Below are 26,586 nucleotides of genomic sequence, written 5' to 3'. Positions count from 1 at the left end.
GTCCCCAGTAAACAGAGACTTCGGTCTGGCATAATCCCCAGCAACCATCGCAGTGGTCCCATCCTAGTCCCTCATCAAAAGATTGGCACACACGCAGGAAACAGCTCCAAGCATGAAAACACAACGCTGTCTGCGATCACAGGTAAAAAGGGCACCACGCCAGTCCCTCAGCAAAGGACACACAGTGCAAGCTAGCAGCACTGGGGGATCACAGTCAGGGTCACCGTAACAAGCCTAAAGATCTGGACACCAGGTTCCAAGCCGGCATCCAGGCTTCAACCTCACCATACTCGCTCCCCTCTCCCATCCTTTAAACCTCCCTCCCCCTATTCCTACTCAGCGGGTGAAACCGAAGATCCTCCAAGCGCCTGCGCACTCTTGAGTAGAAAAAAGGCAACTCCCAGTAGCATCAGTTCTCCTCTTGGGGGCGGGGCCATACTCGGAGCTTTTCTGATTTTGACTCACTTCTAAAAGGCGAGCAAGCCCTGATTATACTCATAGGATAGCACCGGTCACTCACGGGGTCACTTATACAGGCCGGTATCAAAGGAGCAGGACATCCTGCCCTTTTGGCATCCTGCTTCTCTCTGTGCCTGCCTCGCCTGGATCGGCCACCCTCGTTCCTTGGAGCAATCCCAGAGGAGTCGGCTACTCGCCCCTGACCCCCGCGCACCTGCGCACTCGGACCGACACAGGCAGTCTCCGGAATCCCGCGACGCGGGCTTGCGGGCTTGCGGGCTTGCGGGCTTGCGGGCTTGCGGGCAAGTGCGCCCCTTGGAGGCAGTCGTGGCCTAAGTAGGGGAAGCCAGGCTCGGTTGTGGTCGCCGCTTTTGTAAGAAAACCAGCGAGGGGCTGGCAAGTCTCGGCGGCAGGACTTGGGGTGGGTCCTGGAGCCTCAGGTCACTATGCGTTTCCTCCAGATCGAGGATCCGCTGCAGTCCGGAGATCCGGAGGGCGCGGGTAGAGCTCGGGCGTCAGTAACTGGGCGCTGGGCCGGGTTGTGGGCCGGCCTGTTCTGCAGAGCGAGACCCTGAGGCCCTGCCACCTCCATAAACGCCTCGGCTACCTAGGCCCGGCTGTAAGAAAAAGCCGAGAGGGAGAGTGGAACCCTATAATAAAGCAAAACTCTGGAACTAGGTTCGGGGTGGGCCTCTAGGGTCTGGAGGATCCGCGGGACAAAAGACCCGGTGGGCCACCCCTGGTGGGGCGGGTGCGGGTGAGAGGAGGACAGTGGTGGTGTCAGAACCGCGGCGTCCCTCCGAGCTGCAAACTTGAACACGGGTGACCGCGGACCTTCTCCCGTCTCCCTTTCGTTTACATTTGTGCGTGCAGGTAGCGAGGGTCGAGGGAAAGTGGATTTTAACCGAGTCGAGAAAATCCTAGGGTGTAATGAACCTTGTTTGCTTCCTCAGTCCTGCCCGTCTCCAGGGAAGGCCTTTTGAGGTGAAACAATCGCTGCTGCACCTCTAAATGCCAGGTTCTAAGTGCTTATGTGCTGCTTGTTTCCGTGAATTGCATGTGATTTTCTGGACTCAGGTCTTTACTTCATCCCTTGAAATGTCCTGCTTAAGAATATTTTCTTTGATTTGGGTCCTAGAATTTCCTTTCCTAGTCAATGGCAGGGACCTGGTTAATAGATTCCTTTTCCTAGTGTCTACTTACTGCTTTTCTATAGTTCACCATGTGCTGTATATTCAGTTGCTTTGAGAACTTTTATGTAAGGATTCTGATGATGTGAATACCCCTTCTGGGAGTTAATGCTTATTCTTTGTTTTCAACTGTAAATTGTTGAGAAGTAGTTTGGGGTTTGGATATCTTTAATCATCTAGAGTAGGAGTGGGCATTTTTATTTTCCAAGGGAACTCATTAAGGGGAAATTACTGATACCAGCTGGATATGGTTAGAGATTTGATAATGTGAGGTTTTTGTTTGTTTTGTTTTTTTGGTTTTTTTTTTAGGTTATAGAAGGGGAAATAGTGAGACTACATGTGCCTCAGGGGGATCCACTGGGCAACCCCATCAGGGTCTGATGCTCCAGTAAGGAGCTATTTTTTTTTTTTTTTTTTTTATTCTGAAGTTGGAAACGGGGAGACAGTCAGATTCCTGTGTGTGCCCGACCTGGATCAACCCGGCATGCCCACCAGGGGGCGATGCTCTGCCCATCTGGGGCGTTGCTCTGTTGCAGCCAGAGCCATTCTAGTGCCTGAGGCAGAGGCCATGGAGCCATCCTCAGCGTCAGGGCCAACTCTGCTCCAGTGGAGCCTTGGCTGCGGGAGGGGAAAAGAGAGACAGAGAGGAAGGAGAGGAGGAGGGGTGGAAAAGCAGATGGGCGCTTCTCCTGTGTGCCCTGGCCGGGAATCGAACCCGGGACTCCTGTACACCAGGCTGACGCTCTACCACTGAGCCAACTGGCCAGGGCCAGTAAGGAGCTATTTTTAATACTTGTGGCTGAGGTGCTCCAACACAGCTATCCTCAGCACTGGGAGAGGGGCACGCCCAAACCAATGGAGCTACTGGCTGCCATAGGTGAAGCAGGAGAAGGGGAGAGAGAAGCAGATGGTCACTTTTCCTGTATGCCCTGACCGGGAATGGCATTGGGAGGCTTATACACCTGGCCCACACTTTATCCAGTGAACCATCAGTCAGGGCCAAGTTTGTTTTATTTATGTAGAAAATATCCAGGCCTGTAGAGAATTCAGTGCAAGTTTAATTGAGCCCTAACTGGTGACAAGTGCTGGGTAGCAAGGCCTGAAATGCTCCAGAGAGTAACTGTTTTGTAGCTTCTTTTATGTACAGTACTAGAAATTAAGGAGGAGATTTAAGAGGGAATACAATAGAGGAGAGAGAAAGCTAGGGGAGATTGGATATTTAGCAAGATTATGTATTCTCTTGAAGATGGTTACAATTATTTCGAAGCTGTGTTAATCTAGAAGCCACAGAAACAATGTACTGGGCTTGCTTTAGGCAAAGATAAACCATTTACCAAAGAATTTATAGGCCTGGGCCTTGAACTGCTCAGTTAATAGCCTGTGAGTTTACTTTCCATAGAACCCCTTCTTAAAAACTGTATGTATTTAGGGTGTAAAACATGTTTTGATGTATGTATACATTGTGAAATGGAATGATTAGCACAATCGGCCTAATATTTTCATCCTCTCCATTGTTACCATTTTCTTTTTATTTTGGTGTGATCAGAATACTTAAGATCTACTCTCAGCAAATTTCAAGTATATAATATTTATTTACTTTTAGAGAGACAGAAAGAGATGAGAAGCATCAATCACCTTGTAGTTGTGGCACTTTAGTTTATTGATTGCTGCTCATGCGTGCCTTGACTGTGGCGGGGAGAGGCAAGCCAAAGCAGTGACCCTTGCTCAAGCCAGTGACCATAGTGTCATTTCACTAGTCCTATGCGCAAACTGGCGAACCTGTGCTCAAGCTGGTGACCTAAGGGTTTTAAACCTGGGACCTCAGTGTCCCAAGTCAATGCTCTATCCACTGTGCCACTACCAGTCAGTCATATTTATTATCAGTAGTAAGCATGCTGTACGTTAGGTCTCCAGAATTCATCTATATAACTAAAACTTTGTAGTATGAGTTTGTTTCGGATGTGTCTTTGGGTAGACTGAAAGAGGTGTATGTAGTAGTTAAGAATTTCGAACCTAGATTAAGAGGGTTTGAATCCTGACTTCCACTTAAATCTGAGTGAGTTTGGGCAAGTTTTTTGTGTCAATGTTATCTGAAAGGGGACCTGGCCCTTCTAGTCTAGATCCAGCCAGTAGTGTGTGGTTCCTTGACTTCATGTAGGACAGGTTTTATACCATGAGTCCCCATAATTTTAAGAGTACATATATTAAAGCTAAGGAAGGGCCTAGAATAGAAGAAGCAGCAGGAGAGAGACTAGGTGGGGTTGCTTTGGCTCTCTAGAAACCTTACTGGAAAGAAATGAGCCTGCACTGGAAAGTCAGAGAAAAGGGGGCCATGGAGATTGGTCCAGGGGATGAGCCCCGGATGAGCTGCTGGTGCCCGTTGCCCCCCTGCTTGCAAGTCTGTTTTAAAGGCTGGGGTTTTAGGGAAGGATCTCAATAGAACACTCATCAGCTTTATGCTGATACCAAAATGAGACTTGTTCCATCAGTTTCCCTTCTTGGGTGTGATTAACATGAATTGGATTTCTCCTATCTATCTACCAGTAATTTAAGCTATTTACCCTCTGCTTGGGGAGGAAAAGTATAGGGTCATCCCTCGCCATAGCACAGTTCACTTTTTGCGGTCTCACTGTATTGCGGATTTTTAAATTGTATATATCTAATTTAATATCACAGATTTTTTTGCTATATCTCAGGATTTTGCTGCATATAGGTATTTTTATATATTTATTATTTTAATTATTTTTGTGGTAAAATAAGCAAAATTCGTGTGGGAAAGGTTAATAACAGTGTAGGAAAGGTTTATAAGAGTGTAGGGAGGGTTTATAAAGCCTTAAAATATATATAAATAGTAAAATAAATATAAGGTCGCTACTCAGCAGATTTTCTCCTATCGCATGGTGGTGGTGATGGGGTTCCGGAACCTAACCCCCACTATAGACGAGGGACCTCTGTATACCATGCACTTGTCCTTGGTTAGGGGAGATAGGATTTGGGGGTTTACTAGATGGCTGTAAACTGCTTGGCTTTCCTATTTCACTTATCCTGGCTTACTGACCTGTCTCAACAGTTTCTTCATCTGTAAAATCAGAATTGTAATACAGTTATGAGCTGTTAGGTGATTTCATCATTGTGTGAATGTCACAAGGTGTACTTACACAAAACTATATGGTGTAGCATACTACACACCTCGGCTGTATGATATAACCTGTTGTTCTATGGGGTAGGAAAAATAATTTTCCACCTATTCTTTTGGGATCTTGGCTGAGATGTCTCTGTAATAAAAGACAGATTAACAGGAGGAAAACAAAAGTTTAACAACGGGCCCTGGCCAGTTGGCTCAGCGGTAGAGCATCGGCCTGGAGTGTGGGGGACCCGGGTTCCATTCCCGGCCAGGGCACACAGGAGAAGCGCCCATTTGATTCTCCACCCCCCCCCTTCCTCTCTGTCTCTCTCTTCCCCTCCCGCAGCGAGGCTCCACTGGAACAAAGATGGCCCGGGCGCTGGGGATGGCTCCTTGGCCTCTGCCCCAGGTGCTAGAGTGGCTCTGGTAGGGGCAGAGCATCGCCCCCTGGTGGGCAGAGCGTCGCCCCTGGTGGGTGTGCCAGGTGGATCCTGGTCGGGCGTATGTGGGAGTCTGTCTGACTGTCTCTCCCCGTTTCCAGCTTCAGAAAAATACAAAAAACAAACAAACAAACAAAAGTTTAACAACGTGTCTACATTCTGTATACATAGGATAGACCCCAGAAAACTGAGTAACTTGCCAAAATGGGTGAAGCCATAATCTTAAATACCATCTTTAGCAGAAGACAGAAGATGTTGGGGGAATCAGTTATGGGAGGGTACCAGGAAAAGTATAGTGAACAAGGGTACAGTTGTATGCAGATTTAAGTTTTTGTCTTCTGCTTTGATAAGTTTCTAGAACTAAGGTCATCCTCCACTTACTGGTACAGTGTAGTAGACACCCTTACAAATAGAGATTTTCCTTACAAATGTAAATACCATTTTACAAAGGGTAACTTCTACTTGGTTTTCAGAGCTCTTCCCATGTCTGTTGTCTTAAAATTAATCAGCCTAAAATAATTCTTATGTCTGATACATATATATATATATATATATATATATATATATATATTTTGGGGTAACAAATTCAGTTCTATAACAACTCCTATGCTACAAACCTGCACAGAATGTTACTGTACTGAATACTATAGGCAATTGTAATACAGAAGTATTTTGTAATGTGTTGTACTATGACATTATGGTGCCTATGGTGTCACTAAGTCATAGGAATTTTTTGGGTCCATTATAATCTATAGGAACACCATTGTATATGCAGTCCTTTGTTGACTAAAATATTGTTATACATACTGTAGTATATACACCTTACAGGGTTATTTTGAAGATTACCTGAAATAATATATCTATAATGCTCTTACAAGAGTACCTGGCATATTAGAAAAGTGCTTAGTTAATATACCTATTACTATTAAATGATGTTTCTTAGCCATTCCCAATCAGCTTTCTGTAGTCTGAACAGTAATGAAAATGTGAATTATTATGGATGATTGTAAGCAGGAAGAATTGTAATCAGTTACTCAAGTATACTAGAATAGGAGTTTTTTTTCTTCTTCTTTTCCAAGTGAGAAGAGGGAAATAGACTCCTGCATGAGCCCCAACTGGGATCCACCCAGCAGCCCCCTTCTGGGGCCAATGTGCTGCCCATCTGGGGGGATACAACTGAGCTATTTTTAGCACCTGAGGAAGAGGCTCCACTGAGCCATCCTCAGTGCCCTGTTCTGGGCCAATGCACTCACACCAATCTGAGCAGTAGCCCTGGGAAGGGAAGCGAGATAGGGAGAGTGGAGGGTGGGGAGAAGCAGGTGGTCGCTTCTGTTGTGTGCCTTGACCGGAAATCGAACCTGTGACATCCACACACTGGGCCAATGCTCTACCACTGAGACAAGTGGCTAGGGCCTGAATAGGAGCCTTTAACATGAAGTCTTTGGACTCTGTTCATGGGTTTCCAGAGCAACACAAATCTCTAAAGATTGGCCCTGGCCGGTTGGCTCAGTGGTAGAGTGTCGGCCTGGCGTGCAGGAGTCCCGGGTTCGATTCCTGGCCAGGGCACATAGGAGAAGCGCCCATCTGCTTCTCCACCTCTCCCCCTCTCCTTCCTCTCTGTCTCTCTCTTCCCCTCCCACAGCGAGGCTCCATTGGAGCAAGGATGGCCCGGGCGCTGGGGATGGCTTCTTGGCCTCTGCCCCAGGCGCTAGAGTGGCTCTGGTTGCGGCAGAGCGACCCCCCGGAGGGGCAGAGCATCGCCCCCTGGTGGGCAGAGCATTGCCCCCTGGTGGGCATGCCGGGTGGATCCCGGTCGGGCACATGCGGGAGTCTGACTGTCTCTTCCCGTTTCCAGCTCCAGAAAAAATACAAAAAAAAAAAATCTCTAAAGATTATACACAGAATTGTTGTATGTATTTTTCAGTGAGTAATTTGACATGGGAGAAGTCTATTATTTTATGATATTGTAAAAATTGTATAAGACCCAACAAGATTGCTTCATACTGATCTAGAATCAAAGTTTGGACTGAGAATGACTTTTGGGACAATCTTACAAAATTAGTATCAGCAATATGGAAATGGTTAAGTAAATCACCCTCCGTGTATGTGATGAAATGTTACATGATAAAAAAATTATGGTTATAAATATTCATAAGAAAAATGTTTATAGTGTGTTGTTGAGAAATATTTATTGTGAATAAAGACCTTTAAGAAACTGAGAAGTAACATATATATATATCTTGAACACTAAGATAAAAATTTATATTATACCTTTGTAAGGATTTAATAATTGGTTATTTATTGGAATCCAGGAGGGATAAGCTTAAATTATTGAGCAGTCACTGTGAATAAGCATTTTTTTTCTGTCTGCTGTGGATATCATATCTTAATCACTTTGGAAATGCCATGAATCACTGTCCTTTAAGGAACTGAAGGTATTAATAAAATACAATATTAGAGAATTGGTAGGAATTTTTTTCAATTTCTGATGCCTTGTTACCACTTATGCAGGCCTCTTTAACACAATTTTCTTAATGACTCTACGTTTCATTCTCCCAACTCATTAAAAAATTCTTTTTAATGGGAATAGCTTTTTTAAAAAATATTTCTGATGATAGAGTTAATGCAGTCTTGTGAAATATTTATTAAATAACCTATAAAAAATTATCTGTGGTCCAAAAATCCAGAAATAGTCACTATAAATATTTAGAGTATATTTTCCCAAATAATTTTTATGAACATAACTGTTTTTGTGGATGGTTTTACTAATAGGATAACACTAATTGAAAATTTAAAAGAAATCAAGTCCTTCAGTTCTTATTTTTAAGGAGGGAGTTAAAGTTCTCATGGATTTTACAATACCTTCATGGATGTGGGGAGAAACATGAAATCCTAGCAGTCCCCTCTGGTTTGAGAAATCTTCCAAGTACATGTAATTCTTAAGACAGAGGTGGCAAATTGAGAGACTTAATTATAATTTAAAATTTATTTTAAAATGTCAGAATTGAAATACTAAGTTTTTTTATCTATTGGTGTCTGTTTTTACTTCAATGATGATTAATATTATGATATATAGTTTTATAAACTGATTTTTTTTCCTTTGAGTATCACTTGAATATTTTTCATTCCTTAACTTTTCTAAAACGTAGCATTTATTAATTACCTTATTACCTCGATTTATGGATGTTTTATGAATTATTTTATAAATCAGTTTTTGAGCTTCATCCTCCTGATCTTTCAATTGAGAGTTTGAGAAATGAATTAATGATAATTTCCTAGAAAACTAAGCTTACAAATAAAAAAAAACAACAGTTATTTTAAGGTCAGAAAAGATGCTTTGTGCAAGGAAAGTAAAATAATCTGAGTGTACTACATAGCTCAGTTAGTAGTGGTATTTACCTAGAGATAATAGAAACTGGAAAAAATAGAAACTGAATATTCATTTATCCTGAAATAGAACAACACCATATTTGAAGGGTAAGGGATAATGCAAACATGCATATATGAGTTGGGTAAAAGGTGACTAAAACTATGCCTCCCATAGTAGAAAGTCAGTAGATAATGTTTAACCCTTTGAGTAGTTCTATTCATGCTCACTGACCCCCAGGAGTGAGTTGTTTTTTTCAAAAAATGAAATTATGGCCCTGGCCGGTTGGCTTAGTGGTAGAGCATCAGCCTGGCGTGCAGGAGTCCCAGGTTTGATTCCCGGCCAGGGCACACAGGAGAAACACCCATCTGCTTCTCCACCCCTCCCCCTCTCCTTCCTCTATCTCTCTCTTCCCCTCCCGCAGCCAAGGCTCCATTGGAGCAAAGTTGGCCCCGGTGCTGGGGGTGGCTCTGTGGCCTCTGCCTCAGGCGCTAGAATGACTCTGGTTGCAACAGAGCGATGCCCCAGATGGGCAGAGCATCGCCCCCTGGTGGGCATGCTGGGTGGATCCCTGTCGGGTGCATGTGGGAGTCTGTCTGACTGCCTCCCTGTTTCCAACTTTAGAAAAATACAAAAAAAAAAAAATGAAATTAGTTCCAGTTACAGTTTTATTAACATAAAATCATGTTTGTTTGATAACCAATTTATGGAAACAAGAGCATACATTTACCTTTTTTAATGTTGCCTTACACATTTTTAAAATAAAGATTTTTGTACGAACGTACTCTGGACAGTCAGGAGGCACGAGGACATACAGGAACGTTCAAACTAAAAGGGTTAAAGCTGAAGATTAAGAAGTAACAATATTGGCATGTTATTTAAATGAATGGAGTTTTAAATGCTAAAAGGAATAGCTAAACAAGATGAAAATTGTTGCCTCCAGATTTGGAAGAGGAGGAAAGGTTAGCAGGGATGGAACTGTTGGGGCTTACTTTAATATTTCTTGCAGAGCTATTTTTAATTTATATCCAGGTATAAAGTAATAGAAATTTATAATTTTGATTCAAAAATTAAGAGACTCCAAAGAACAAAACAAAGATCCCCTGGGGTACCATCAAGTAGAAGTAACCCAATAAAGTTTTATTCCCAGCCTATCTACAGACTCTTTTATGCATATGTATACACATGTATGCAGAAGTGTGTGGTTTTTCTGCCGCTACAGTACTATTTTTTAACCTATTTTCTTCATCCAATAATATGTAGTGGCCATTTTTCTGTCACATCAGAAAATAATTTTACCTTCATTTTATGGATACTTAGTTTTCTGTTGTGTGAATGCACAATAATTTCTTTAACCTTGTTGATATTTAGACTCTTTTTATCTCTTTTGGTCACATTATAAACACTTCTACACATCATTTTATTCTTGCCATATTATGCCATAAGTATCCTTTTCCTACAACCTTAGGAATATGAGGTATCACTTTTTCAAATTTGCTAATCCAATTCTTTAATATACATCTCCTTAATTACTAGTGAGTTTTAACCAATAAGTTACATCTGCTTTCTAGAGAATTAGCCATGCTCAGGTTTAACAAAGTTACCTTTCCTCAGCCTGGGGACAAAGAGAGATGAGTTGGTACATCAAATCCTGCAGGCAACATTGAACAGGAAAATGGTGAACAACAGTGAGCTCTGAGGATTGTGGGAATGGTAGTTCAGCCTGGGGCGGGGGGGGGGGGGGATTCCAGTATGCAAGTATAGATTCGCCATGATAAAGACTGCTAGGCATGGCTTATGCAGGTGGATCTCCAATCGTGTCATCTGGACTAAAAGCATCAGTATCATTTGGGAACTTTTTAGGAGTGCAAATTCTTCAGCTCAACCCTAAACCTACTGAATTCCAAGCTCTAGGAGTGGGGCCCTGCACACTTTAATAAAACCTACCGAATTCCAAACTCTAGGAGTGGGGCCTTGTACCCTTTAATAAGCCCTCCAGGTGATTTTGATGTATACAAAGTTTTACCAAACTCTTTTGCTATTTATGATCACCTGAGAGAGGTTTTATAAAATCATAGGAGGTTTTAAAAATGTTGATTCCTAAGTTACACTCTGTAATAATTAAATCAGAATGTTTGGAGAATGGGAGCCAGGTATCACTATATTTTAAGGATCTGATGAGTCCAATATGCAGTCAAGTTTGGAAAATTCTTGTCTGTACTATTTTCTCTTCTGGTTTAGGGACACCAACCAGATTCCTGAATTTTAAAAGGAAGTTTTGGTTTAGAGGGTATAGCCTCTTCTCAGCTGGGGACATGGAATAGAGAGAGATGGATTTGCTCAGCATAGATATAGACAGCCCATCTTAGGTTCACACCAGCCTCCCTGTTTTGGAGGACTAACTGGAAGCCCTCCTGCTAAAGTGAACGTGTCCATCCATGCAGGAGATTCTCTCTCCTGTGGTTTTGGGGAGAACATACATAAATATTTGCCTAACCTACCTCTTGCCTTTCATAACTTCTCTGTGTTTTGGGGGGTGAAAGTTTAGCATGTAAGAATGGAGTAGTAGTGTGGGGTTTAAAATTTTTGAGTTCTGAGACAATTCTGTTAAGGCTTCCATTCTTTCCCCAGCTCTGGCGTCTGTGGACTCTGCTTCTCCAGTGAAAGTCCCATGAGGCAAACTGACCAGTTCTTGCAACTCTGAAATCATGGCTCATGTAAGTTGATTTTTCTCTCTCTCTGAAGTATTGTAGTTATTTTCAAGTTATGTAAACATTTCATAAGTTATTCTGAAGCTTCCTAAAGAGTCCTATCCAACAGCTTCTTCCTGGTCTCTCCCATTCTAGTGAGGGATGGAGCCCAGCAGCCCAGACCCCTCCTATGTGGCCCTCTCTTCTTCATCAGTGTTCATGTGTGAAGTGACCAAATTATTCAGCATCTCCTGTGTGTAGTCTTTGTGTAAAGCAGAGATAAACCAGAAATGAGGTCCCCAGAGGGACATATTTGATCTGACAGTCTTAGGACTAGAGTAGCACTGTCCTAAAGAATTACAATGTGGGCCACATACTCTAACCAAAAAAAATGCAAATGCAGGTCCCACTACCTGCTGCAAACAGATTTCAAAATTGTGAGTCAGGTGCTGGTGCAAAAGGAAAGGTTTATTCAGCTGCCATGACCTGGGAGAATGGTGGACCTGTCTCAAAGACCATCACTCCTTCCTACTCCAGTCTGCAGTTCTTATAGGAATAGGGAAGGCAGGGCTTTTTTTTCTATCCAATTATCTTGCTAGCTTTCAGCGTGCTCAGACCCAATCCATTCATGTTTTTAGCTTTTGGTGCCCTGGGTGTAAGAACCTCCCCCCTTGCACCATCTTGGTCAATGGGGGAGACTCCCTAGTGCTCCCCGACTGTCTATGTAACAATATGTGATTCAAGTTTTTCTAGTAGTCACACATTAGATGTTCTACAGAATTAGAATCTTCTTCATGCAGTGGGCAGCATTTCAGTCTCATAAAGAGTATAGAGTAATATATAAGGCACTTACATAATCAAACTTTTTAGTAGTTGCATTTTAAAAAGTAAAAAGAAATGTGCAATTAATTGTAATGGAAAGGTTGAAGTTGGGGCAGCCAGTCCACTGGCAAAGGGGAAAGCCTATTGTCAGCTCCCTTGGCAACTGGCACGTCAATATAAACCCCCGACTAGGTCAGACCTGCAGACAAGTCCAGCTGGACTGCCTTATCCCGTATGAGAGAGCTGACAGGCTAAACCCCTACCCAGGTCTATGGGTGGGAACTGGGAAAAGCCGAACCAGAAACACAAGGCTGGTGTGTTCCAAAAGGAAAATTTGTTTAATATGGCTGGGTGCAAGCATGCCGAGACAGACCAAAAGCTGGGTCGGCCTTGAGAGTTGGAGCAAGGGTTTTTTTTTTTGGGGGGGGGGGTTGGTGGGGGATTGTATTTTTCTGAAGTTGGAAACCCGAAGGCAGTCAGACAGACTCCCGCATGCGCCCTACCGGGATCCACCCGGCATGCCCACCAGGGGGCGATGCTCTGCCCATCTGGGGCGTTGCTCTATTGCAACCAGGGCCATTCTAGCGCCTGAGGCGGAGGCCACTTTGCTCCAATGGAGCCTTGGCTGCGGGAGGGGAAGAGAGAGACAGAGAGGAAGGAGAGGGGGAGGGGTGGAGAAGCAGATGGGCGCTTCTCCTGTGTGCCCTGGCCGGGAATCAAACCCGGGACTCCTGCACGCCAGGCCGACGCTCTACCACTGAGCCAACAGGCCAGAGCAGAGCAGCGTTTTTGTAAGTTAGTCAGGGGTCTTGGATAAAGTGGCTGACGTCACTGCCTCTATAGGTACAAAGTAATATTTTTTTGTATGTGGATTGTAGTGGTGCCAGTTTCTTCAAATTGTTTATCTCCCAGTTCAACTGTCTAAAGGAGGCCTGGGTTGGTTCAAAATGTCCCAGGCCAGCTGGGCTGGCCTATAGGCTTCAAGCAAGCCAGTACCCCTCCTCCCATGGGTTTGCACTGCCCTCAGAATGTGGGATAATTCTGCCCTCAGGGGTGGGATAATCTACCAGAAGACAGTGCTTCTGGGCCTGCAGCTAGGCTTTTACAAACAACTATTGTGATTTCAACTCCCCTAATTGTCAGATCTCTTTTCAATGTAAGCTTTCCCTGACATTTCTGCAAAGATAAACTTATTGCTACAATTCAAAGTGAAGGCCAGGAAGCCATTAAGCAAGAGAATAGCAAGCCAACTGACAGAATTTGAGTTTTATTTTATTTTATTTTTTACAGAGACAGAGAGAGAGTCAGAGAGAGGGAGGGACAGACAGGGACACTCAGACAGGAATGAAGAGATGAGAAGCATCAATCATTAGTTTCTCGTTGCACATTGCGACACCTTAGTTGTTCATTGATTGCTTTCTCATATGTGCCTTCACTGCAGGCCTTCAGCAGACCGGGTGACCCCTTGCTTAAGCCAGCGACCTTGGGTCTAAGCTGGTGAGCTTTGCTCAAACCAAATGAGCCCGTGCTCAAGCTGGCGACCTCAGGGTCTTGAACCTGGGTCCTTGGCATCCCAGTCCGACGCTCTATCCTCTGCGCCACCATCTGGTCAGGCGACAGAATTTGAGCTTTATTTATTTATTTATTTATTTATTTATTTATTTACATTTTTCTGAAGCTGGAAACGGGGAGAGACAGTCAGACAGACTCCTGCATGCACCCGACCGGGATCCACCCGGCATGCCCACCAGGGGGCGACACTCTGCCCACCAGGGGGCGATGCTCTGCCCCTCCGGGGCCTCGCTCTGTCGCGACCAGAGCCACTCTAGCGCCTGGGGCAGAGGCCAAGGAGCCATCCCCAGCGCCCAGGCCATCTTTGCTCCAATGGAGCCTCGGCTGCGAGAGGGGAAGAGAGAGACAGAGAGGAAGGAGAGGGGGAGGGGTGGAGAAGCAGATGGGCGCTTCTCCTCTGTGCCCTGGCCGGCAGAACCTGGGACTTCTGCACGCCAGGCCGACGCTCTACCACTGAGCCAACCGGCCAGGGCCCAGAATTTGAGTTTTAAAAGGACTTAAACTTAAAAGCACCCTAGACCCAAACCTTACAGTAATGTTTTATTTAATCAAATCTAGCCAAAATATTATCATTTCAAAATGTAATAAGTATCAAAATCATTGTGGTGTTTTACATTTTCTTTCGAAAGTCATCAGTATGTGGTATGTATTATATACATACAGCACATCTAAATTTGGACTAGCCACAATTCAAGTGACCAATGACCACATGTCTAAGCTAGCATATTGAGTATTACAGCTTTAGAGATTTTGTGTAATCTAAATTCTAAACATAATTTATTTTAAAGTATAATCATTATTAAGTCTAAGGTATCTATAAAATGGACTATTGTATATTAAATAAAAAATATTCAGTAAAAGATTTGTTATAATAAGGAAAAATGCTAATGATAGAACATAATGATGAAATTAGGTTTGGAAGAAATTCTTTTATGCAAACTCTACTTTTTAAAAATAAAGATTATATAGTTCATTTGGTGAAAAGAGTTCCATCATTCCCCCCCCAATCCTTGAAGGAAAAGAAGTTAAAGTAAATCACATTTATTGAGAATTCTTTAGGCCTATTGTAAGCAGTGTTCTTATGAACACTATTTTAATTAATTGGGAAGTTCTAGTAATTACCTGAACCTATAAAAATTAGGTATCCCACAAGACAGAGGCAGTTTTGTCTATTGCACTGGTGGGCAAATTATAGCTTGTGAACCAGATTATCCCATTGCCTGTATTCAGCCTGAATTAATTACATTTTGAAATAATTTTTTTAAAAAGATGGGAAAATGCAAGGAAATGGAACAGAGACCACATGTGGCATGCAAAGCCTAAAATATTGGCCCTCTGTAGAAACAATTTTACAAATAATACGTGGGTTTGTCATTTCAGGATTTGGTGATATTCAGGGATGTGGCTGTAGACTTTTCTCAGGAAGAGTGGGAATGCCTGAACTCATATCAGAGGAATTTGTATAGAGATGTGATATTGGAGAACTATAGCAACTTGGTGTCAGTGGGTAAGCTTATCTGTCAGGTAATTTAGAAATTCACAGGACTGAATTTCAAGGCTGTCTTTCTAAAAATTGGCTGAATGTCTGCTTTATAGTTTATGAATAGGCACCTTTCTCTCTTTAATGACAGCTATCTGTAAATTCTTAGACACAAAACCACTGTCAAATGTGGTTTCATACTGCTGCTATAGCTATTCTATTATCCGCTAACTTGTAGCGTGACTAGAACAGTATCTGGCTCTTCATACCAACTGAAAAAGCTTATATAATAATATATGTGATGGTGGATTGAATCAACTGATAAAATTCAAGTGGACACTCTCAACTTACTACAATGGATGTATCTTTTAATTGATTAATGATTAATAGTTTAAAATACATGAACTTTGCATTTACCATTGAATGAATATCCTGGTAAGAAACTAATTATTTTCCTCTTAGCAAAATATTAAAAAATAGTACCTAATAAATATATAGAGTCCCTAAGTACTAGGGACTCATCCAAGTGCTTAATGTTTATTAAATCAAACCTCACAAGAATATTATGGGTGGATGTTTTTATTATTCCCTTTTAACAACTAAGAAACTGAGTCCCTAAAAACTCGGGTGACAGGCAGGATTTGAAACTATGGCTCTCAATCATTAACTTCCTCTTAAGAAAAAGCCTGTATGAATTTAAATTAAAATAAGATAATGTTTCTAATTTTCTGTTCTTGTTAGTTTTTGTGATCGCTAAATAACTCTGATACGAATGGTTTCTAATCCCATTATTCTTAGTTCTGAAGCTTAATGAAGTAAATACGTACTTTATTATGTTCCTTTTTTTTGTCCTGTTGTAATGTAGGATGTTCCATTTCTAAGCCAGATGTGATTACCCTACTAGAACAAGGGAAAGAACCTTGGATGGTTGTGAGGGATGAAAGAAAGCGATGGCGCCTAGGTGAGTAAGTGCTAGTCAAGCATAGTAAGCCATTGTGGCATGGCACAGTGCTGCTGGTTGGGGAGGAAACACCCCTTAGATGTTGATTATGAAGAGAAGACCTGAAACTTGGGAAGAAAACTTAAACCTCAGCCTGAGCCACCAAAAAAGTTTTACCTATACCTCCATTTGCCACTATTTCTTCACTCATATTTTCCTCTCATCTCAGTGGGGGAACACTTTCCTCCTTAATGACAACCATTAAAACCATTGAATCCAATTCATTTTTAGTCAATAAACACAAACAAATGGATTACCACATATCCTGAAGTGATTAAGTAGTATGAACAAAAATGAGTAGAGTAAGAATATAAAGAATTATGTTGAGGAATGGGGTAATTTTGGATAGGATGGTTAGGGAGGAGGAATCAATTGGAAGGACTCCAACTTGTCAAAGATGGAATCATTTGAGCCTTTATACACATAACTGCAATGTGTTACAAGACATATGCTTAATTCTATAAATCCTTAATGACAGTAACAACAAACTGTTTACCACTAGGAACTATGAGAGAACTAACTTATTTGGAAAACATAAATTTAAAGGGAAAGAAGCATTTATCCTGTCTTCCTTACTATAATGAGTAAGGAAAGTTTTTCTTGATGAAAATGTTCAGTGAGTAAATGAAGAATCATAGACTATTTCTATTTTGGAACCTATAATGAACTATTGGATCTAGGCTGATAGCATCAAAAAGTAGAAACAATAAGACATTATATTTCTTCTAATGTAAGGACACAGTATCAAGTAGGAAATAACTTTGCCAACAAAATTGATCCTTATGTCTGATCAAGCTTCTAAAGCCAATTACTCATTAATGGGAAGAAAATAGAGAAACAATGTTCTACTACATCTTGGTGATATATTCAGCAAAAATTCAGAATATGGGAAAAACTACAGGTTCAAAAACAGTTTCTTCAACAAAAAATTGCAAAAGAAATCAAAAGGTAGCAGGAGAACCTATATATTAAAAAGGATGTGAAAGACGTTAACCAGTTATACTCTATGGACTTTGGATCAATTATGATTTTAGAGATAAAGGTATGATTTTTGATGATATTAAGAATTGTTCATTTTTTAGGTTTGGATAATATGATAATATTATGATTATGTTTTTAAGAGTTACTTTTAGAGATAAATTCTGAAAGAAGTACAAAAAAAATAGTATAATATGTGGAATTTGCTTTAACATGAGCAGAATAGGCCAGGATTGGGCTTGTGTTGATGACTGTTGAGGTTGGGCATAGATTCATGGATGTTTATCATACTGTTTTGTCTACTTTTGCATATGTTAGTAATGCCATTATGATGAAGTTTTGTTCTAAAGTTATTGGAAGATAGAAAGGAAACGAGGGGTGTCGCAGTAACGATAATAAGTATATACAACTCAGAGAACTTTGTTATAAAAGCAGACATATGATACACAGAATGTATTTTAAGATGTGAAATATTAGAACATATTTACAGACTAAAGGAAATGATTTCAAAGAGAGGAAAATTGGAGTAAGCAATGACCTTTAGTAGATGGAAAAAAATAGCCAATGAGGGAAAATTATACATATGGTAATGATATCGAACATGGGTTGATTGGATAATGTGGTGAAGAGGAGAATTCTATTTATGTTTCAACTGCTTCTAATTCCTTAGTGAAATAAGCAGCAAGATCACCAGCAGATGTGAGGATTATTTAGTATTTTATTGGAATTTAGGATGGATAATTTAGTACTTGATCAGTATTGATTCTCAGAAGTACAGTTCTGTGGTTACAGAGTTTTAACATTTACAGATCTTTTGATACATGTGTTAATGTGACTAAAAACGCCTCTGTCATAAATATTTTGTACCCCATATCATCATCTGTCAGTAAAAACAAACAAACAAGAAAACAACTTGATCAAAGACATTATACCTCAAGAAACATTAATTTTATGACCAGGTAATTTGCTTCTCATTTTCTATTCATTTAAATTTATTTTTATTTTATTATTATTATATATTTTTTTTTCTGAAGTGAGAAGCAGGGAGGCAGAGAGACAGACTCCCGCATGTGCCTGACCGGGATCCACCCAGCAAGCCCACTAGGGGGCGATGCTCTGCCCATTTAGGGCATTGCTCCATTGCAGCTGGAGCCATTCTAGCACCTAGGTGGAGTCCATGGACCCATCCTCAGTGCCTGGGCCAACCTTGCCCCAGTGGAGCCTTGGCTGTGGGAGGGGAAGAGAGAGGTAGAGAGAAAAGAGAGGGGGAGGGGTGGAGAAGCAGATGGGTGCTTCTCCTGTGTGCCCTGGCTAGGAATTGAACCTGGAACTTCCACATGCTGGGCCGACACTCTATTACTAAGCCAACCAGCCAGGGCCTAAATTTATTTTTAAATTTATTGTGTTGACATGGTTTCAAGTGTCCCACTCAGTATAACACCATCTACATACGACATCATCCCTCCTGTGCCCCATGCAGTTTCTTTCCACTCTCATTTCCCCTCCTTTGCCCTCCTCCCCTTACCTCCACCCTCCCATTCCCTCTGGCTATTGCTACCCTGTTGGTTGTATCTATGTTATGTATATGTTTTTTGGCTAATCCCTTCATCTTCTTTGATCCAGTCCCCTTTTCTTCCTTTCCTCTGACAGCTGTCCTTCTGTTCCCTGTGACTCTGCTTCTGTTTCTATTTTGTTCCTCAGTTTATAGTGTTTATTAGATTTCATATGTAAGTAAGATCATATGGTATTTGTCTTTCTCTGCCTGGCTTATTTCACTTAACATAATAATCTCCAGGTCCATTTATGCTGTCACAAAAGGTAAGATTTCCTTTTCTTTTATGGTCACTCAGTATTCCATTGCAGAAATGTACCGTAAGTGTAAAATATCCACTCATCCCGTGATGGACACTTGGGCAGTTTCCAGATCTTAGCTATTGTAAATAATGCTGCAGTGAACATGGGTGTGCATGTCTTCTTTTGAATTAGTGTTTTTGGCATTCTTAGGATATAGTCTTAGAAATGGGATAACTGGGTAAAAAGGCATATCCATTTGTACTTTTTTGAGGAAACTCCATACTGTTTTCCATAGGGTTGCAGGAGTCTGCATTCCTACTATTAGTGCTAAAGAGTTCCCTTTTGTCAACATCCTCGCCAGCATTTGTTGTTGATTTGTTGATGATAGCCATTCTGGCAGATGCGAGGTGACATCTCATTCTGGTTTTCATTTGCATTTCTCTGAGAATTAGTGATGTTGAGTATTTTGTTATACACCTATTGGCCATTTGTATGTCCTCTTTGGAGAAGTGTCTATTCAGGTCATTGCCCATTTTTTAATTGGATTGTCTTCCTGGTGTTGAGTTTTATTAAGCTCTTTATAAATTTTGGTTTATTAACCCCTTAGCAGATATATCAGTGAATATGTTCTCCCATACAGTGAGGTTGTCTTTTAATTTTGTTACTAGTTTATTTTGTTCTGCAAATGCTTTTTATTTTGGCATCATTTTCTTTTTTTTTTTTTTTTTTACAGAGGCAGAGATAGACAGGGACAGACAGACAGGAACAGAGAGAGATGAGAAGCATCAATCATCAGTTTCTCGTTGCGCGTTGCGACTTCTTAGTTGTTCATTGATTGCTTTCTCACATGTGCCTTGACCGTGGGCCTTCAGCAGACCGAGTAACCCCTTGCTGGAGCCAGCGACCTTGGGTCCAAGCTGGCGAGCTCTTTGCTCAAGCCAGATGAGCCCGCGCGCGACCTTGGAGTCTCGAACCTGGGTACTTCCGCATCCCAGTCCGACGCTCTATCCACTGCGCCACCGCCTGGTCAGGCAGCATCATTTTCTTTTTAATTAAAGCTGATACCTGGCAAATGGAAATAACATTTATTCTTTATATTGATCTAAGCTAGGCTAATATTTTGCTTTCACACAAGCTTGATTTAGTAGAAATCTTTGGTTCATTAATTTTAAATGATTAAATATTTTACATATATAATATATTAAAAATCAGAATAACATTTTCTACCATAGTCTAATCTTTTGATGCCAGCCTTTTGTTTCACCATAGGCCTAGCCCACCCTTTCTTGATTACATCACACAAATAATGCATAGGCTATTTGCACTTTCAATTTATTTAAAATCGAGTATGAACCTAAAGATACTAGTGCAGCAGCAGTCTCACTAAACAAACCTTGAGTTTTTGTTTCCCATTATTCTTTACTATTTTCTCAGCTGTGCCTACTTTGATAACAATGTAATATTCATCTATAGCCAGGCCTTTCAAAACAATCAACTTAGTTTTTATAGAAAAATGGTTCTTTTACTTGGTTGCACAGATAAACACTAGCATGAACAAATTTGGGAACAAACATGGCTGACTTTTTGTTAAGATTACAATTATACAGTTTATTCTATAGAGTAGTCTCCTGGAAGAGAATTGTCAAGATGCCAAGGTCTTGATCTGGCATGTCACTTAAGTTGGAGGCCATAAAAGAGAATCTTAGGTTCGCTATCTGCACTCTTAGGAATGTTTTGTTTTTAATCAAAACTGTCATATTGCAGAATATAAGTTTTATGACTTGTTTTACTTTATTTTTTATGGGTGAATGTGAACACTTTATTCTGTTTGTTTATATTTTATACATTGCTCACTTTATTCCATTTTTATACTGTTTACTGTTTCATATGGCATTTTGTATGGGTTTGTATGCTGTGAACACTTTCTTAAGATATTTTAACCTTTTATTTTGATTTTGACACTTTTCTTTTAGATTACTGCTTTTTAATTCAAGTAAATTCTTTGAAATTACCACCTTATTTTATTTTTATTTATTTTTTGTATTTTTCTGAGGTTGGAAACGGGGAGGCAGTCAGACAGACTCCCACATGTGCCCGACCAGGATCCATCCGGCATGCCCACTGGGGGCGATGCTCTGCCTATCTGGGGCGTCTCTCTGTTGCAACTAGAGCCACTCCAGCACCTGAGGCAGAGGCCATAGAGCCATCCTCAGCGCCTGGGCCAACTTTGCTCCAATGGAGCCTCGGCTGCAGGAGGAGAAGAGAGAGACAGAGAGGAAGGAGAGGGGGAGGGGTGGAGAAGCAGATGGGCGCTTCTCCTGTGTGCCCTGGCCGGGAATCAAACCCGGGACTCCTGCACGCCAGGCCAAGGCTCTACCACTGAGCCAACCAGCCAGGGCCCCACCTTATTTTATTTTAAGAATATTTTTCATACCTTTGTAGTGGCCTACTTATTTACTACTGTAATGAATATTTACCTAATTGCTGATCATTTTATATATCATTTGTATTTATCTTAAAGCCTTAAATTGACTTTTTCCTAAAAACGTTGACAAAAGTGCCCTAGTTTTATATTATTTGTTTGGCTGGGGAGATAGAGACAGGAGATGGGGGACAGAGGAAGGAAGCAAACATGCACAGATTTCATAGCAGTGTTTTCTGTGTCATTTATTAACCTGTCCGCTCACATTTCATTCATACAATTTATTTTTTAAGTTATTTATTTTACTTTTAATTGATTTTAGAGAAAAAGAGAGAGAAAGAAACAATTGATCTGTTGTTCCACTTATTTATGCATTCATTGGTTGACTATTGTATGTTCCCTGACCAGGGATCAAACTCGCTACCTTGCTGTATCAGGACAACACTAACCAATTGAGCTAACTGGCCAGGCCCTTCATGCACAAGATTTAAAGCATTGTTATTTTTTAATATCTTTTTAGTATATCCTTTTAAAGTAAACTATTGAAATATAAATGCATATAAAAATACAGAAATCATAAGCTTGCAGGTCACTAAATTTTCATAAAATGTTTATACTCATGTAATTATATTCAGATTCAGAAATAGAACTTTACTAGTTTATCAGAAGCTCCCTCCTGAATCCTAAGCATTTATTCCCACCAAAGTTAACCATTTTCCTGACTTTTAACAACTCCATATAGTAGTTTTACTGTTTTGGGGTTTTATGAGAATGCAATCATGCTGTCTATATTCTTTTATGTCTGACTTTGTTTACTCACTTTTATTTTTGAGATTCATGTTGTTGTGTGCACTTGTAGATTATTCATTCGCATTGCTGGAGAACATTGTGTGGTATCAATATGTCATAATTTACTTACCAATTCTTCTGTTGACCACTTCTTTCCAGTCTGGGCAAGTTAAAAATAATGTTGCTTTATTCAGTTTTAAAAATTACCATTTTCTCTTTGAAAAGTTTTGAACTCTTGTTGCAGAAATTTTGAGAAAAATTGTAACATAGTTGTACATAGTTTAAACTCACATGAAGGAGGACCTCTTGTTTGTGAAAGCAGCAGTAAGTTTACTTATGACTATGCAAATTAGAAACTGAGCTGCAGTGGAAATATCTGCAAGTGAAAGTAGAAAGGCAATTGGAAGTATAATCACACTTAAAGAAATCATCATTTTCTATTTACATATTTGACTGAGATAGCTTAGATGAGCTTTTGTTTTCATCTCTGGAAATTAATGAAAAATAATGTTTAATCAGTGTAGTTAAGGTATAAGATTGAAAGCAAGGCAATATATACAATAACTTTTACCTAATAATACAAATTTAATAAACAGTTACTATGTGCTATGGATTTTTTAAAATTGATTTGAGAGAGAGAGAGATCCAAGAAGGGGAAAGTCAGGGGTGGGAATGAGAAGCGTCAGCTGGTAGTTATTTCGCCTTAGCTGTTCATTGATTGCTTCTCGTAAGTGCCTTGGCCGGGGGATGGGGAGGGCTCAGGCCAGCAACCTTGGGATCACGTTGATGATCCCACACTCAAGCTGGCAAGCCTACTCTCAAGCTGGAGACCGCAGGGTTTTAAACAAGGGACCTCAGCATTCCAGGTCAACACTATATCCACTGTGCCACCATAGGCTTTTTATTCAACAAAAATTAAAAGATTATTTCTGTCCTTGGTGAGGTTTATGGTTAAGAGAGAGAGAGAGAGAGAGAGAGAGATTGAGAGATTGAGAGAATAAAAGGAAAATGGATGAATATGTAACAACAAAATTGAAAAAGGTGTTAAGCAAGAAACAAGTTACTGGAATAGAAAAGAAAGAATATAAATTGGATTAAGTAATCAGGGATGACTTTTCTGATTTAATATGATAGCTAAAGAATGAAAGGAACCCAACCATGTAGAGAATCCAAGTCAGCATTCCTGGGAATGTTAATAGCCAGTGAAAAGCTTTAGGAAATGGAAGGATTGTGACATAGGACTTAGGGGGCAAAGGGAATTGTCAAGTGTTATTTTAAAGTTTCTAGCCCATTTACTTCAACTGGGTTTTATTTTATTATAAAGTTTTTATCTGCTTGTTTGTTTACTGTTTCTAGAATAAGATAACGTGCATTCTTTTTTTTTTTTTTTTTCAGATTTGAAACCCAAAAAGTTATCTCAAAGAGATGTTTACAAAATGAATTTATGTCAGTGGGAGATGGTGAAAAACATTAGAAATTGTAGCCTGGAAGACTCCTTTTTCAGAAAAAAAATGGAATATAAAATGTTTGAAGGACAGAATGGTCCTCAAAAAGGATATTTCAGTAAAGTGAAGAAAACCACCTCTGAAAAAAGGCCCACTTACAAGAAACTCAAATCTCTTACTTTATATCAGAGAATTCATAATAGAGAGAAACCATATGAATGTGGGGATTGTGGAAAGGCTTTTAGAGTACGTCAACAACTTACTTTCCATCAGAGAATTCATACTGGTGAGAAGCCCTATGAATGTAAAGAATGTGGTAAAGCCTTTAGACAGTGTGCCCACCTTAGTCGGCATCAGAGAATTCATACTTCTGACAAACTCCTTGAATGTAAAAAATGTGGGAAGATCTTTACATGTAGTGCAGATCTTCGAGTACACCAGAGAATTCATATTGGTGAGAAGCCGTATGAATGTAAGGAATGTGGGAAGTCCTTTAGAGTGCGCGGACAACTTAATCTACATGAAAGGATTCACACTGGTGAGAAACCCTATGAATGTAAGGAATGTGGGAAGACCTTTAGACAGTATGCACACCTTACTCGACATCAAAGACTTAATATTGCTGAGAAGTGCTATGAATGTAAGGAATGTGGGCAGGCTTTTCTGTGTAGTACAGGTCTTAGAATACATCATAAGCTTCATATGGGTGAAAAACCTTATGAATGTAAGGATTGTGGGAAGGCCTTCAGAGTGAGGCAACAACTTACTCTCCATCAGAGAATTCATACTGGAGAGAAACCCTATGATTGTAAGGACTGTGGGAAGACCTTCAGTCGTGGCTATCATCTAACTCTCCATCAGAGAATTCATACTGGTGAGAAACCTTATGAATGTAAGGAATGTCAGAAGTTCTTTCGTCGTTACTCAGAACTTATTTCACATCAAGGTATTCATATTGGAGAGAAACCCTATGATTGTAAGGAATGTGGGAAGGCGTTTAGATTGTTCTCACAACTTACTCAACATCAGAGTATTCATTTTGGTGAGAAACCTTATAAATGTAAGGAATGTGAGAAGACTTTTAGACTGCTTTCACAACTTACCCAACATCAGAGTATTCATACTGGTGAGAAACCATATGACTGTAAGGAATGTGGAAAGGCCTTTAGACTTCATTCATCACTTATTCAACATCAGAGAATTCATTCTGGTGAGAAGCCATACAATTGTAAGGAATGTAAGAAAGCATTTAGACAACACTCACACCTTACTTACCATCAGCGAATTCATAATGTAACTAAATAATTATAAAAAAGCCTTCCATTGTGAATTGTGTTAAGGAGCATTGGAAAATAGAATTCTAGAGGAAACATTTTGAATGTAGGGATCTCTTTAACTTCATGTTCACAACTAATTTAACATGTTTTATGTGTTTGTTTGTTTTAGAGAAGAGGGGCAGTGTGGGGTGGGAAGACGGGAAGCATCAACTCACAGCAGTTGGCTTCTTATTTGTGCCTTGACTGGGCAAGCCTGGGGTTGTGAACTGGCAACCTCAGCATTCGAGGTTGATGCTTTATCACTGTGCCACCACAGGTCAGGCCAAGAGGTTTTCATTTTAAAGGAAGAATATGTTCATCAATATGTAGAAGCCATTTATCACCATCTAAATCATGTTAAACTTTAGGAAGTTTATTTCTAGAAATACTCTAGAAATAAATTTTCTAACAGAAGTGAATGTGAATAAGAAGTTGATAAGGTAATGTTTAGTAAATAATTTTGCAACATGAAATTATGGATCTAGGCAGGATTCTCAAATATCTAAGAACTATGAATCAAATGTAGGTAACCTTCAGAAATTGTTTTTGTTAAGTGATAATAGCATTATGGTTATGTAAAAATGTCTGAATTTTGTTACAGGTAAGATAAGATGTCTGAATTTTGTTACAGGTAAGATATGATGTCTGAAATTTTCTTTAAAATGCTCATGGAAAAGAAGATGGATAACAAGTTTGTCAAAATGATAAAATGAGTCTTTGGTACATGTTTATTATATATTTGGTTTTGGCAATGTTATAATCAGTTTGTGTGATTTCATTTTTTTTAATAATTATGCATCAAAACTTGTAGATGTTGCCAAAGCTCTACACAGTGGGATATTAAATATGCTATAATGTATTTGGGAAATTAAGAATGAGGGTCCAGATTTTATCCAGTTAATCTATTGCTATATCTGTTATAGTGCCTGTCCCATAATACTTCATGTATTTTAAAGATTGAGTAAAAGCAGTTACCACTAAATGTGGAAATTAATGGAATAGACCTGCATCATGTAATAAAATAGTTGCTAGCAATATGTGACCATTCAAAATTGAGCTATTAAAAACTTCAGTGTGGCTAGTTCAAATTAAAATGGTATTAACTGTAAAATACACATGGGGTTATTTTAATATTTTTATTGATTTGAGAGAATGAAAGGGGAGCGAGGGGGGGAAAAAGAGAAGTATCAATTCATTGTTCCATTTAGTTGTGTACTCATTGATTGATTCTCATATGTGCCCTGATCAGTGATTAAACCCGCGACCTCAGAACACTAGGACAGCTGAAACACTTGGCTAGGACCAACAAGGGGTTTTGAAGACATAGTTCTAAAACTGAATGTAATACATTTATTTTTCAGAGCATTTCTCTGCTGTGATTGGGAAGCAATGATATTCAGTAGACTGTATCATTATATAATAGAGAATCCAATTTTTTTTCCTGTATTGTTCTGAAGTGAGAAATAGGGAGGCAGAGAGACAGGCATGTGCCCGACCAGGATCTACCCGGCATACCCATCGGGGGCGATGCTCTGCCTATCTGAGGCATTGCTCCCTTGCAACTAGAGCCATTCTAGCACCTGAGGCAGAGACCATGGAGCCATCCTCAGCACCCAAGCCAACCTTGCTTCAGTGAAGCCTTGGCTGCAGGAGGGGAAGAGAGAGACAGGGAGAAAGGAGAGGGAGAGGGGTGAAGAA

At 40.3% G+C, this 26,586-nt stretch overlaps 1 protein-coding gene across 3 annotated transcripts; it reads left to right on the top strand.

The window, feature by feature from the left end:
- The first annotated feature begins 493 nt into the window (after nt 1-493).
- ZFP30 (ZFP30 zinc finger protein) lies at nt 494-25,950 on the top strand. 3 transcript variants are annotated; one of them, XM_066242201.1, is made up of 5 exons: nt 494-832; nt 11,212-11,297; nt 15,045-15,171; nt 16,010-16,105; nt 23,523-25,950. In XM_066242201.1, exons 2-5 carry the CDS (start codon nt 11,289-11,291, stop codon nt 24,875-24,877), a joined length of 1,587 nt encoding a protein of 528 aa, XP_066098298.1. In that variant the 5' UTR covers nt 494-832; nt 11,212-11,288; the 3' UTR covers nt 24,878-25,950. The 3 variants fall into 3 exon arrangements, with proteins under 3 accessions (XP_066098298.1, XP_066098297.1, XP_066098299.1); XM_066242200.1 differs by having other exon boundaries at nt 494-880; XM_066242202.1 differs by lacking the exons at nt 494-832; nt 11,212-11,297 and having other exon boundaries at nt 15,129-15,188.
- The last annotated feature ends 636 nt before the right edge of the window (nt 25,951-26,586 follow it).

This window comes from Saccopteryx bilineata, chromosome 9 (genome assembly GCF_036850765.1).
Source record: "Saccopteryx bilineata isolate mSacBil1 chromosome 9, mSacBil1_pri_phased_curated, whole genome shotgun sequence".
Lineage (NCBI taxonomy): Eukaryota > Metazoa > Chordata > Mammalia > Chiroptera > Emballonuridae > Saccopteryx > Saccopteryx bilineata.
This window is presented reverse-complemented; position numbering and strand designations above follow the sequence as displayed.

Excerpts from the sequence above, each read along its gene's own strand:
- ZFP30 (XM_066242201.1), top strand. Across the intron at positions 15,172-16,009 it reads TAGCAACTTGGTGTCAGTGG|GATGTTCCATTTCTAAGCCA; the intron begins GTAAGCTTATCT and ends GTTGTAATGTAG. Across the intron at positions 16,106-23,522 it reads AAGAAAGCGATGGCGCCTAG|ATTTGAAACCCAAAAAGTTA; the intron begins GTGAGTAAGTGC and ends TTTTTTTTTCAG.